This window comes from Pseudonaja textilis, chromosome 11, assembly GCF_049901715.1.
Source record: "Pseudonaja textilis isolate UNSWEBS1 chromosome 11, rPseTex1.2, whole genome shotgun sequence".
Lineage (NCBI taxonomy): Eukaryota > Metazoa > Chordata > Lepidosauria > Squamata > Elapidae > Pseudonaja > Pseudonaja textilis.
In genome coordinates, this window is record NC_142000.1 from 7,304,607 (window position 1) to 7,318,031 (window position 13,425).

At 39.6% G+C, this 13,425-nt stretch overlaps 1 protein-coding gene and 1 long non-coding RNA gene across 3 annotated transcripts in view; one reads left to right on the forward strand and one right to left on the reverse strand.

The window, feature by feature from the left end:
• The window catches only part of CDYL2 (chromodomain Y like 2), a 77,103-nt gene that overhangs the window by 35,715 nt on the left and 27,963 nt on the right, over positions 1 to 13,425 (reverse strand). The window contains exon 2 of one of the 2 annotated variants that reach the window (XM_087940560.1): positions 11,509 to 12,097. In XM_087940560.1, the coding sequence (XP_087796686.1) occupies positions 11,509 to 12,097 (589 nt within the window). Of the gene's footprint in view, positions 1 to 11,502; positions 12,098 to 13,425 lie in introns of both variants that reach the window. The other variant, XM_026714143.2, reaches the window with a different exon arrangement.
• Positions 3,330 to 10,442, forward strand: LOC148124828 (uncharacterized). The gene is made up of 2 exons (XR_015744945.1): positions 3,330 to 3,454; positions 8,453 to 10,442. It is a non-coding gene; the product is annotated as an uncharacterized LOC148124828 (long non-coding RNA).

A 13,425-nucleotide genomic window follows, 5' to 3' on the forward strand; every position in this document is an offset into this window, starting at 1 on the left:
CCATTTATAACTTTCTAAAATCAACATTCTAGTCACCCTTTTATTTTTAATGCTGAAAAAGATTTATTAAAATAAATCCTTAAATAGATAACTTAAAACATCTTTAGCTGTCAATTACAGGAAAGTCTCTCCCGTCTACACATGCTTATGTTCTATTTTTAAATTTATTTAGTCTCCTAAAACTTTTTGGAAAGTTAAAAATCTTCACATTCTTTTGAAAATCCTCAGTTGGTTCAATAAGCATTCCCCCCCCCTATTACAGTAGTGGGATTCAGCCAGTATGAGCTACTTCGGGAGAACTGGTTGTTAAGTTTGGTGAACTTGTTGTTGGAAGAAGTCATTAGGGCAGAAACCGGTTGTAAAGCCCTTGAGCTGCAAAGGGTGATCATCGTACTCCACTTTGCTCTTCCTCCTCTTCCTCTACTTCTCCACAATGTCACTGCAAGCAAAATCTGCTTCTCTTTTTATCTTTCTTACTATTTCTGAAACTTGGAACCAAGACAAATTCTGATATTGCCAAGACAGCAGTAGCATCTGGGGTCCATCAGCAGATGTGGAGCTACATCAAGATTTCCTAAAGTAATAAACAATGTTTAGAAAGGAGAAACACATCACAGAAGATTGAGTGGACCAGGGACTGTCATTATTATTTAACAGTGTTTTGAATGGGTAAAGAAGTTTTTTTTTTATTGCTCTTTTGTTCCAGGAAGGGTGTGAAATTCATTTGAGAAGATGGTTCTCTTCCAGAGAATTTGGTTCAGAGATACTTTGGGGTTCTTCAGAACTTCAGAATGGCTGCTGCCATCACAAATAGTTTATTCATTCATTCAATGAATAGCTGCAGAGCAGTCAGCAGGAGGAACTTGGACAAATTAGCTTGGAGATGTAAAGGATAAGTAAAATCCTTGATAAGTCGCAAGGACATTGCTGTATGTATGAAATTTAAATTTTTTATAACTAGCTGCAGGGGTAAGTGGATTTTAAGAACAAATGAGCTAGTGAGCAAAATTTTAGGAGGGTCTTTCTGGAGTGATTTTCGTTAAGTTGGACATTTGCCCTGCACTTCATTTTATTCAGAAGGCATTATCTTAAATGTTCTTCCAATGAAAGGACCGAGGAGTTAAAGCAACCGGGTAAAAAAGATTAAGCCACTGTGTACCCATCCAGTGCTATTTTTACATTTGAATTGCCAGGATCAATATTTTTGTAAAGGGTTCTTTGTTTGAATAAGAAACATCCTGGAAAATTTGCCCTTTGAAAGCAGAAAGTTATCAAAGAGTGGCAGAAAGACCAATTAAAGCAAACATTCATCCTCAAATTGCTGGATTAATTTCAGAATAACAGACTAGCAAAGTTGGAAGTCACCTTGGAGGTCTTCAACCCCCCAGTCCAACCCGCTGCTCAAGTAGGAGATCCTATATCATTTTAGGCAAATGGTTGTCCAGTCCCTTCTTAAAAGCCTCCAGTGTTGCGGCACACACGTCTTCTGGAGGCCAGCCATTCCACTGGTTAATTGTTCTCACTGTTAGAAAGCTTCTCCTTAGTTCTAGGTTGGTTCTCTCTTTGCTCAGTTTCCATCCATTGCTTCTTGTCTTACCTTCTGGTGCTTTGGAAAATAAGTTGACCCCCTCTTATTTGTGGCAGTCCCTCAAATCCTGGAAGGCTGCTATCATGTCACCCCTAGTTCTACACCAGATATACCCAATCCCAGCAAACATTCTTCATACATTTTAGCCTTCAGCTCCTCAGTCATCTTTGTCAGACTTCCGGACCAGAGACCGCGATCGTGTGCGGCTTTGATCCTTGCTTGCCCTATTGGAGGGGTCCCTGAGGGACCAGAACCATCTGACCCACCTTGTAGCGGTGGGGGAAGAGGGGGAGACCACCAGCTGGGTTGAGGGGAGCCACATCTCCCCTCCCTGGCTTGGTACTTACTCCTCTAGAAGACACGGAGAAGTGGCAGTTTAATGGCTGCCCTGAAGACGGGAAGCTGCCAGGACCTAAGTTTTGCTGGAGAGTGGAAGTGATGAGCGGCGTGTAACTGGATAAAAAACTTTGAATATTTTTTTTTAAAAACCCAAAAAATGGAAAGAGTCCTTGCTTGGAAGAATGGTAGCGGTGAATGGAGAATAAGAGGAAAATATAAGGTAAAGGAAAAACCAGAAATAAAAGAATTATATGAAATCAGATATTAAATTTGAACTGATATGCAGAACTGGACATTAATTAGGCATTGGATAAAATGCTGGACTTATTTGAAATGGATAAAAATTAACATTAATACTACAGAAAAGAGAATTAAAAAAAACTTTGAAAAGAAAGTGATAAAGAGCATCACCTAATGGTTAAAGATTTTTCTCTTTTATGTTTTTACGGAGAATTACTGGTCGCATAAATATTTGAAAGAGAAAAGAAATGGAATGAAAGATTATTAATACAACAAAAATCCCAGAAGGGTTTTTTTTTTATAAAATGGGGACTATAATAAAATATAAAGGAATACAATATTTTGGGACTGTTGGAAGTTGACTGTGACAAGAAAACAGAAGAAAGAGAAAGTGAGAGAAATGGAAACTTTTGGCAAGGACTATAATAGAAAAATTAGATTTTTAATAAAGAAATGGAAGAAATAAGCAAAGAATTTAAGTCAGAGCTGCAAACTGTGAGAGGTATGTTAAAAGAAAGAATGAAATTGCTGGACACAATGATTAGTAAAGTAATGGCATTGCAGCTTGCAGAAGAACAAAGAAAGCTCAGAGATGACGAGCCGGAAGAGGGAAACAACAGCCCAGATGAATATGGAGAACAAGGATCATTGCCAAAGGATATAAAAGGATTTAAAATAGAGACATTGACAACAGAGACAACAAATAAAAGAGATAAGGCTCCCAAGACTAAGAAGAAGAAGAAGAAATTATATAAGAAGAAACCGCAAAAAAGAGAACTGGAAAGGGTGGGGAAAACATGGTTGACAGGCAGAGGGGAATAAAAATAATACCAGAAGGAAAAAAGAAGAAAGACCGGGGAAACTTAGAAAAGGGAAAGCTGGTTAAAATTAAAAGAAATAATAATTTCAGGAAACACAATAAAATAATTTCAGCAAACACAATAAAATACAGGAAACACAATGTTGCCAGCCAATCAAGACAAAAAAAGCCACAAAACAGACAGAAGATATTAGAAACAGCAATCAAGCAGAACACAGCAAACTCCAAGACCAATAAACACAGACCAAGACTCCCAACCAATCAGGATGAAGAAAAAACCATTCTGGCACAGCAGTAGGCTAGCCCCAAATTTAAAACTGAAACTCTGTGAAAGTCTGACTCACAGACGAACACAATACAGAAGCCTGATGATGGCAGATGAGATTCTGCCGAAATGTTGCTACAACTTTAAAAGCACAACTATAATGACGTGGGAAAATACCCGAACAAAGCTGAATACCATAAATGTACCGTATTTATCGGCGTATAACACGCACAGGCGTATAACACGCATTCCCTTTAATATGCGGCAGGCGCAGCGTCACGACGCTGCGCCGCCGCTAAGCACTATTGGGAACGGGACATCGGCGTATAACACGCATACATCATTTGCCCCCTATTTTCAGGGGGAAAAAGTGCGTGTTATACGCCGATAAATACGATAAGTACCCGTGAAGACTTAAGAGAATACACACACACACACACACACACACACACACACACACACACACATATATATACATATATATATATACACATACATATACACGTGTATATATATATATATGGATCTTTGGTTGTTCGGGTTTTCTCCCGCGTAAGATTCGAAGTATCTAGGCAACGTTTCGATGAAGTCTCATTCATCATCTTCAGGCTTCTGTCTTCGGCTCTTGCTTCTCAGAGTGATGTGAGATTGCAGCTGCTTCTTCCTTTTAACTGCCAGTGGGGGTGGGACTTGATTGGGTGGGGGCTTGGCTGTGTTCTGATTGGGTGGGGGTGTGTTCTCATTGGTAGGGGGCTTGGCTGTGCTCTGATTGGTTGGGGGGTTGGCCGTGTTCTGATTGGTTGGAGGCGTGTTCTGTTCAGGTGGGGGCCTGGTTGTGCTCAGGCTAGTCTTAGTTGCTGGGGGATTTGAGTTGGTGAGCTGTGATCTTGCTGTTTGGCTTCGAGTTCGTGGTCGTGCTGCATCTTCATAGTGGGTGTCGGTTTGCTTCATGTATGGCTCGGAGGGGTTTGAAGTGGGTAGTGATGCAGCTGCGGTGCAGCTTCTGGTCCATGGTCGTGTCTCATCTTCTGAGTGGGTGTGAGTCTGTTTTCTACATGGAAGTGTGGTGGTGGCATCTTGTGTGGCTCTCATGGGTGTGGGTCTGGTGTCATTCTTCATGTTGGGTACTCGTCTGTTCATGAGGGCGGGTTTCCAAATGGCTGGAAGGCGGGAGGTGTCATCTCGTTTATTCATGCTGTGTGGGCGTTTTTCTATCTCTATGGCTTCTCTGATTATTCTGCTGTTGAAGTGTTCGATTTTGGCGATAGTTCTGGCATTTTTAAAGTCAATTTCATGTCCTGTGGCTTTGAGGTGTTGGACCAGGGAAGAGGTCGTTTCTTCTTTTTTGATTGAGTTCTTATGTTCTTCAATGCGTGCACTTATTCTTCTGTTAGTTTGTCCAATGTATGTGGTAGGGCAGGCAGTGCAGGGGATTTCGTATACTCCTTGGTTTTCTAATTCGATTTTGTCTTTGGGGTTTCTTAGGATGGTGGATATTTTTCTGTTTGTGCAGAATGCTGTTTTAATGTTGTGTTTTTGGAGGATCTTGCTGATTTTGTCTGTAGTGCCTTTTATATAGCCCCCTACCAATGAGAACACACCCCCACCCAATCAGAACACAGCCAAGCCCCCACCCAATCAAGTCCCACCCCCACTGGCAGTTAAAAGGAAGAAGCAGCTGCAATCTCACATCACTCTGAGAAGCAAGAGCTGAAGACAGAAGCCTGAAGATGATGAATGAGACTTCATCGAAACGTTGCCTAGATACTTCGAATCTTACGCGGGAGAAAACCCGAACAACCAAAGATCCACATACAAATACCGAGAGAACCTCAGAATATATATATATATATATATATATATATATATATATATATATATATATATATATATATATATATATATATATATATGTTTTCTGAGGTTCTCGCGGTATTATATGTGTGATCTTGTTGTTCGCGCTCACAGCAGTCTGAGGGCAATGCGATGATCTCATTCATCACTTCAGGCTTGCTGTTTCGTGCTTCAGAGTAATGGAGAGCTGCAGCTGCTTCCTTCTTTAACCGCCAGCAAGGGAGGGTTGATTGAGGCAACTGTGTTCTGATTGGTTGGGGCTGGTCGTATACATTGGTTGGCGTGTTCTGTTCCAGTGGGTTGATTGGCTTGTTGCAGCTCAGGTTAGTCTTAGTTGCTGGGATTTGAGCTGAGAGTTGTGATCTGTGTTTGCTTCTAGTTCGTGGTCCTGCAGCAGGACCACGAACTAGAAGCCAAACAGCCAGATCACAACTCTCCAGCTCAAATCCCCAGCAACTAAGACTAACCTGAGCACAACCAAGCCCCCACCTGAACAGAACACGCCTCCAACCAATCAGAACACGCCAACCCCCAACCAATCAGAACACAGCCAAACCCCTACCAATGAGAACACAACCCCACCCAATCAGAACACAGCCAAGCCCCCACCCAATCAAGTCCCACCCCCACTGGCAGTTAAAAGAAGGAAGCAGCTGCAATCTCCATTACTCTGAGAAGCACAGAGCCGGAGACAGAAGCCTGAAGATGATGAATGAGACTTCATCGAAACGTTGCCTAGATACTTCAAATCTTACGCGGGAGAAAACCCGAACAACCAAAGATCCACATATATATATATATATATATATATATATATATACACACATATACATATACATATACATATACATATACATATACATATACATATACATGAATATGAATTGTATATGAATTATGCTGTTATAAGATCTTTCTTTGGAGGATTAAAAACAGGGGAATAGAAATGAAGTAAAATATATAGATAAACTTTGGCAAAGTGGAAAGGAAGAAAAATATGATTATTAATGATTATAAGTAAAGTGAAGATAAAATGAGACATATTAAGAAGTTACTTTAGCGATTTACTGGAGGGGATACTTCAAAATATATACATTTTAAAATATACAGTTGATTATTTAATGGATATTAGAAGTGTACAATGAGAGTATTTTATTATGATTAAAGTAGGGGAATGAAAAATACCATGTGGATCCTAAATATATTGACTTTATTTTACTTTTACTCTTTTTAGATTGTTTATTATATATCGGCTTAGAGAAAATTAAGGATAGTAACAATGTGTAATGTAAAATAAAATAGGTGGTAAGCTGAAAATGGAAATAATAGGGGATAAAGAATTGAAAACCTATGTGTGGATGAAAAGATATTGATACTGAATTAATGAATTGAAATATGAAATGCAATTTTATTTAAAGATGAGTGAAATGGATAATGATATGAGATGATACTATATAAGATTAATGGAAATGAAAATATGACTATGTACAAGTGTTATAATCCGGAATCATGTTGCTCACGTGAAGAGATGTGTAAAAAAAAATCATTTAAATAAAACCATCTTTGTCACTCTTCTCCACACTAGTTGATTTCACTGCTCACCCAGCCCTTGAGTGGCTTTTTAATAAAATCAGGTAAAAAATTAGCGCCATCATTCATGAATTAAGCTAATTAATACGTGCCTGAGTTCTCCCCTCCCTTATTTCAAGTGGCGTTCTGATGCCTTTGTTCTTCCTTACCTCTTACATTTTGTGGAGTCATTTTTCTCCTTTTGGCTGTGCTCTTGTACACGAGACTGCATGGTTGGCCAAAGCAAGCTCTGCAGGCTGGCGTCCTACCTCATGAGGAAAATGTCTGCCTCAGAGAAGTTGGGATAAAAAATGATAATAAAAGAATCCAGCTTCCCTTTTGTGGCTACCAGCAGGAGTGAACTGACTTGAATGAGAGCAGCCAAGCATAAAGTTCTGAAGGAACAAATAGAGTAGGAGTGTGAAGAAGAGAGGACATTTCACCTGAATACATGCTGGAAAGCCTTTTGTCAGTTAACAGGCTCCAAAGCCATCTAAAAATAGCAAACTTCCTTGATGCTTCAAGTTACATAGGGCCCAATAGCTGGAAAATGAGAACCAATAGTTTTACTTGGACTGCTGGCAAACAAAAATGATCATACTTAGAGTGGACCCAGTGAAATCAACGGGACTCGCTACTCATAATTATGTTAAATATTAATGGTTTCAAGAAGTCCCTGCTAAGTATGATTAAGTGTGGATTCAACTATTAACAACAATTTCATCATCATTATAATTGCATAGTCTAGATAAACCAAGGTACTACCTGGAATTGTGTACTAACTCATCATGAAATGGATACATTATAATGTCAAAATGAAAATTAAGTAATTGGCCCAAAGATAACAATAGCAATAGCATTTAGATTTATATACCACTTTATAGTGTTTTACAGCCCTCTCTAAGTGGTTTACAGAGTCAGCCTATTGCCCCCAACAATCTGAGTCCTCATTTTACCCATCTCGGAAGGATGGAAGGCTGAGTCAACCTTGAACTGGTCAGGATTGAAGTGTTGGCAGTGGGCAGAGTCAGCCTGCAATACCGCATGGATGGATGGATGGATGAAAAGGAAGGAAGGAAGGAAGGAAGGAAGGAAGGAAGGAAGGAAGGAAGGGCAATAGCAATGGTATTTACACTTATATACCACTTTACAGTGCTTTACATCCCTCTCTAAGTGGTTTACAGAGCCAGCCTATTGCCCCCCAAAATCTGAGTCCTCATTTTACTCACTTCAGAAGGATAGAAGGCTGAGTCAACCTTGAGCCTGATGAGATTTGAACTGCCAAATTGCAGGCAGTAGGCAGGCAGCAGAAGTAGCCTGAGGTCCTGCACTCTAACCACTGCACCACCATGCTCATAGATATCAATATAGCTAGCGTTGAGGACTCTAGAGTTTTACAGCCCCCTCTAAGAGGTTTACAGAGTCAGCTGTCAAGGTTTCAAGTGATAGATCCATTGATTGGGCCATGTGACTTCAATATATTGCCCCCAAGAATTTAAGTTCTCATTTTACCCATCTCGGAAGAATGGAAAGCTGAGTCAACCTTGAGCCTGGTGAAATTTGAACTGCCAAATTGCAGGCAGCAGGCAGGCAGCAGAAGTAGCCTTCAGTCCTGCACTCTAACCACTGCACCCCTGCTGGAAAAGTTTCAATGTCAGTAGTGTTGGAGAAGAGGTTGGAGAGCTTGTGAGAGTTTAATGGTGAGTATACAAATCACAATTCAACTGATATTCTGCTGCATCCTTATTCATTTACCTTTGTTTTTATTCCATTGCAGAACTTAATGTACAGCACCAAATCTTCCTAGATGACCCTCAATAAAATAATGCTAATATCCTTAGCATGGTTTGCCCTTACAAATCTCAAGTCACTGCTATTTCTCTGGCCTAATCTTCTTCTGATTTAGACTCATCTACCTTTGACTACTGAACTTACACACTGCACTGACCCTTCTGAAAGAGTTCATCACCACAAAAGTCCATCTTATCTAACATTCAAGGAGACCAACCAGATGTTTGTAGAATTGCCATTATCAAATTCTGAGAGCAACAACTCCATCCCAACTGATGTTTTCACATTGGCTCTGACGCTCAACTCAAGGACGTATTGCTGCAGACCAAGTCTAAGCAAAATTACATTTTCTGGATGCGGACAATGATCTTAATTATATGCCAGATATGAAGCAGGCTCACCCTGAAGCAACACTTTCTCTCAACTATGTGATTTCAACCTTCAACACTATATGAATTTAGGTCGAAAAAAAATGTCCCGTGCAACACTGTTCACATATTTGGGATTAAAAACTGGATCATAGTTGAGCAACAGGGCGATTTTCTGATATGTGTGACTATGATTTCTTTGTTCCTTTCTCATTAACCATGATGGTTGAGATAATGGAAACTGAAGGCCTTATGTATAATAGAACTTGGTGGTATGGCAAGAACAGAACATTTTCCTTAATGCAACTCTGCCTCCTTCTGAAGTTTTATCACATCTTGTCTAAACAGATCTGTCAAAAACTTTCCATGGTGATCGGTAGGAAGCCACAGTTTTACATGTTTATTTAGCTCTTAGAGATGAATGTCTCTTCAATACATCCTAGTAGCTCATTTTGCAACATTTTTGAAAGAAAAATCCATGCTGCTGATACAGCAGGTAACTGAAACATTTCTTTCCTTGTCACTCAATGCATTGACAACTTACGCTAAGGTGTGAACATGCATAAAGCTATTTGGTCAGGTTTTTCACAGACTATTATGCTCACAGTGAAACAATAATTCATCCGTGTTGGGATTTTGCCATCATTGGACATTTGACTGCTGATCCCTTCTTATCCTTACATCCACTTTCTCTTTCCCATCTTTTTTTTTTTTTGGCTCAATGTTGATTAAAAAGATACAAAGAATAATATTGTGAATCTTAAAAACAGTTTAGCAAAGATTAGATCAACTAAGTTAAAAAAAAAACATAACAAGAATTGGATATTGGGTAGCACAAGAAAAAAGAATAGTCAACCAGTGATTCTCACAGTTTAATTAATTGCATGCATATTCTCCTGCAATCAAGAATGGTCCTCAACAGTTTGCAAGATACTATACAAAAAAGCCTACTCCATTTATAGTTCTTCTAATTAAAAACATCTAAAATGAACACATCATAAAGGAATCAAACACATTAATTAAATAAAAACACATGCTAATTTTGAACCAAAGATGCTTTCCAAAGGAGTTCTGTTTCTGCATTTTCCTAAATGCAATCAGGTAGGGGAGCACTTTGATTTTACTTGCAAGAGTGTTTCAGAGGGTTGATTCTACCACCGAGAAGCATCATGGTGTCAGCCTTCAAGATTTTTCCTTCAAGATTTTTCTCCCTTTCCTTTGCATCTTTCGGCTGTCATAAGTAACGGGGGGAGGAGGCGGGAATGGTTATGGGAAGTGAGATGGAGGTGTTACAAACCAGAACTGTATAAGGTGTGTGTGTGGGCGGGGGGTACATTCTTGCTTAGTTTTCTATCCTAAGCTAGGTGCAGCTGCAGCCCTTTATCATACTATGTCAAGGTCAACGGACAGAAGCCTCATCACCACCTGGAGATGCCCACATGCTGATATACACAACTTTTAATTGGATGAGCCAATTGAACTATTGCGGGTGGGAATGTTGCCATTACTTTGTATATGTGATTTACATGCCCATTTTCTCAGATTCAGAATTCTTTTGTTGCTACCATTTGATTTCCAGTAAAAGATATCTTTTCTCTGATTAAAGGAGTCTAAGTATTTCTTTCTTGGATTTTGAATGGAGCACCAGCTGACACGTGGTTTCTGCCCTCCTTACTCCCCAAAGGGAAACTATCAGCTATTTCTCCTGACTCAAGTCAATTCCTGAGTTTTAAAAGTTGAGAAGAATCTGTGAGATTCATGGCAAAGAAAACCGCTCAGTCTCAAAATGAAACAGTAGAACAGAAACAGAAATTCATGTCCACGAGTTTTTGATGGGTCACAAATGCAAGAGAAAACCCAGATTAACACTACTGAATTTTGGTAAATTATCCAAAACCAGCAGTCCATTTTCCTATAATTTTTAGCAGGACACTAAAAAAATAAGATGCACTTGACTTTAGAATACCAAGTCCTTACTTAAATCAGCAAAATACATCAAGAAAACCACTGAAAATGGGAGACTCAATCAATTCCATGACATCATAACTATCCTGGACCTCTGTGGCTGAGGAGAGATCATCATGACAAAGTTCTAGCCATTCACTCTCCAATTGATTATCCATCCATCCATCCATCCATCCATCCAATAAAGCAAAGCCCTTTAGATATATTTATTTATCTCATTTCTATATTTGATATTGACATCTTTATTATTTTTGTAAATAACTTAAGGCAGTGAACATAAATAATACTCTTTTCTCCCCCTATTTTCCCCACAACAACCAACCTCTGAGGTGGGTTTGGTTGAGGCAGAGGTATTGGTCCAAGGTCACGCCTAAAGCAAGACTAGAACTCACGGTCTCCTGGTTTCTAACCTGCTGTCCAATAGGCCAAATTAGCAGAAAAGTGGAAGGAAAAAGAAGAGGTCAACCAGCAGAAAGGTGGATAGACTCAGTCACAGTGGTGATGGATGTATTGTTGGAAGACCTGAAGGACCAAGTTAGGAACAGACTGACCTGGAAAAAAAAACTATATGATTGCTAAGAGTCATCAATGACTTGATGGCACACAACCACTCAATCAATTAAAGTATTACATCATTATTGCAATACTATTCCAAGTTACAAGAAAAAATTAAGATGGCTTCAAATAAAGGTAATCCACATACTGATACCATTCATGATGGGCGCCTCGTTGTTCTCTTCGAGAATGCCGGGCAAATTGGCTTCTCCTTCAGGTTCATTCAGATCCTCGTTGGCCTTTTGAGAGCCATTTCCCAAGTGAGCAGAATCCTTCTCAAAAGTGGCATCTCCATTCTGCAAGCCGTTGTGTGGCTTTTTCAGAGGCATGATTTGCAAGCCACTGGGCGTAGTCCGGTATGATACGGTTTTAGCAGCTCTGTCGTTGGAAGAGGCAGCTTTCGCTCCATAGCTTTTTTTTGGCTTCTGAAAGGTGGAAGTCATGCGCTTCCTTTTATGGGAGAGTCCTTTGCTTTTCCCAGAGTCTGAGGGTCTGTGGGTTATTTTGTCCAGAGATGACCCCCGGCTTTCACGTAAAAATTTGGGCACGTTGGCTTGTTTCCCATGTTTAGCTCGCTTTTCCCTCGTGACGTGCAGTCCATTGAATTCATCAATGAATTCCTCACAGTGCAATAAGTGATGCTCTGGTTCCCATGTGTCTTCATTGCTTCCATAACCTTTCCACCGTATAAGATATTCCCATTTGCCCTTTTTATTCTTCCTTTTGTCTACAATCCTTTCAACCTAACAGGAAAACATAGGAAAAGGAAAAAAATGTAATCTGCTAGGCAAAAAATAAATAATAACATGTCAGGCATAAGCAACTAGAGTCATTCATGAATAGCTTTAAGTTAGCAACTTGATTGACTTCTGCCTATGTTACAAGAATCTCCCCAGACTGCTAGATTTTCCCTGGGAACTACCAGATAAGATTTCGTGGATCCTGCGGGAGTTGAAGCTTATACCTCTTGCCACTGTGCAAGAACTCCAGTCAAGGTCCTTGCTTAATTCCTCCTTCTAGCCTGGCTGGCAGTTTACCAACATAACTGTTGGTAATCCCAGGCATGTTAACTTGGAAATTTCAGTGACCTCAGTGGGGATTATTTCTGAGAAAATATGCATATGAATAGTGATAGAACAACTTGGTCAATAAGCAAACCCATTGCATGGTTAAAGAATGAAAAACAACAACTCCATAAATAAATTATCCAGGTGAGGATTCAAAATCTGGAAAGGACAAAGGTTAGGGTTGAGCTGTTGCTGAAACATTCCTGGGTGCATTGTGAGACATTCCTACCCCTGAGAAAAACCAAATGACAAAACAGGCATCATTTTGATAGTGAAAGGTAAACCCTGTACTTTTGTACTTGCGTTGCAGTGTTACATGGAAGTACCCTAAGAGACATCATTTGCATCACAAGGTATTTTGTGACTTTCCCTCCCCTTCTTTCTCTGCAAATGGCTATTCCTGAGCACTTCTGAAATTTTCTGTGGCCGACAGAGAACTGCAAGATTTCTTTTAAAAGCAAAGAATCATCTTTGACTGTCCATCAGCTGTGGACAGGAACCTTGTTTAGAACTTAGCAAGCATCCTGAAAGATTCTGAACAAAACTCTATGTGGTGAGAGACACCATTGGAGGTAGGACTTCCATTCATGTCCTTGCCCTCAGGCGCATTTTCAACTTTGACATGTATGAGCCTAAATCAATGGCTTCTGTGCATTTCGGTTGATTAATTGATCTGCATTAATTTGTACATGAGAGGAAACAACAGGTTGCATCCAGAATGAATTCCGTTCTCACTATCATCACGGGAAGTTCATTCAATCATGGATAACTTATCTCATTAATCTAATTAGATATGTTAACCATGCTAAACAAGGATCCAATTCAGCACTGTAATTATAAATAAATAAATAAAAATATCTGTTTTCTTTACTTTTGAAATATGCATAGTCAGCTTAGATTCCCAACTCATTCCCAGCAGCAGGAAGAATGCTTCTTTTAACTGTCTAATGTTAGGTGAACTTAATCACAAAGGCATACAAAGAAAGTTATCTACAAGTCCATAT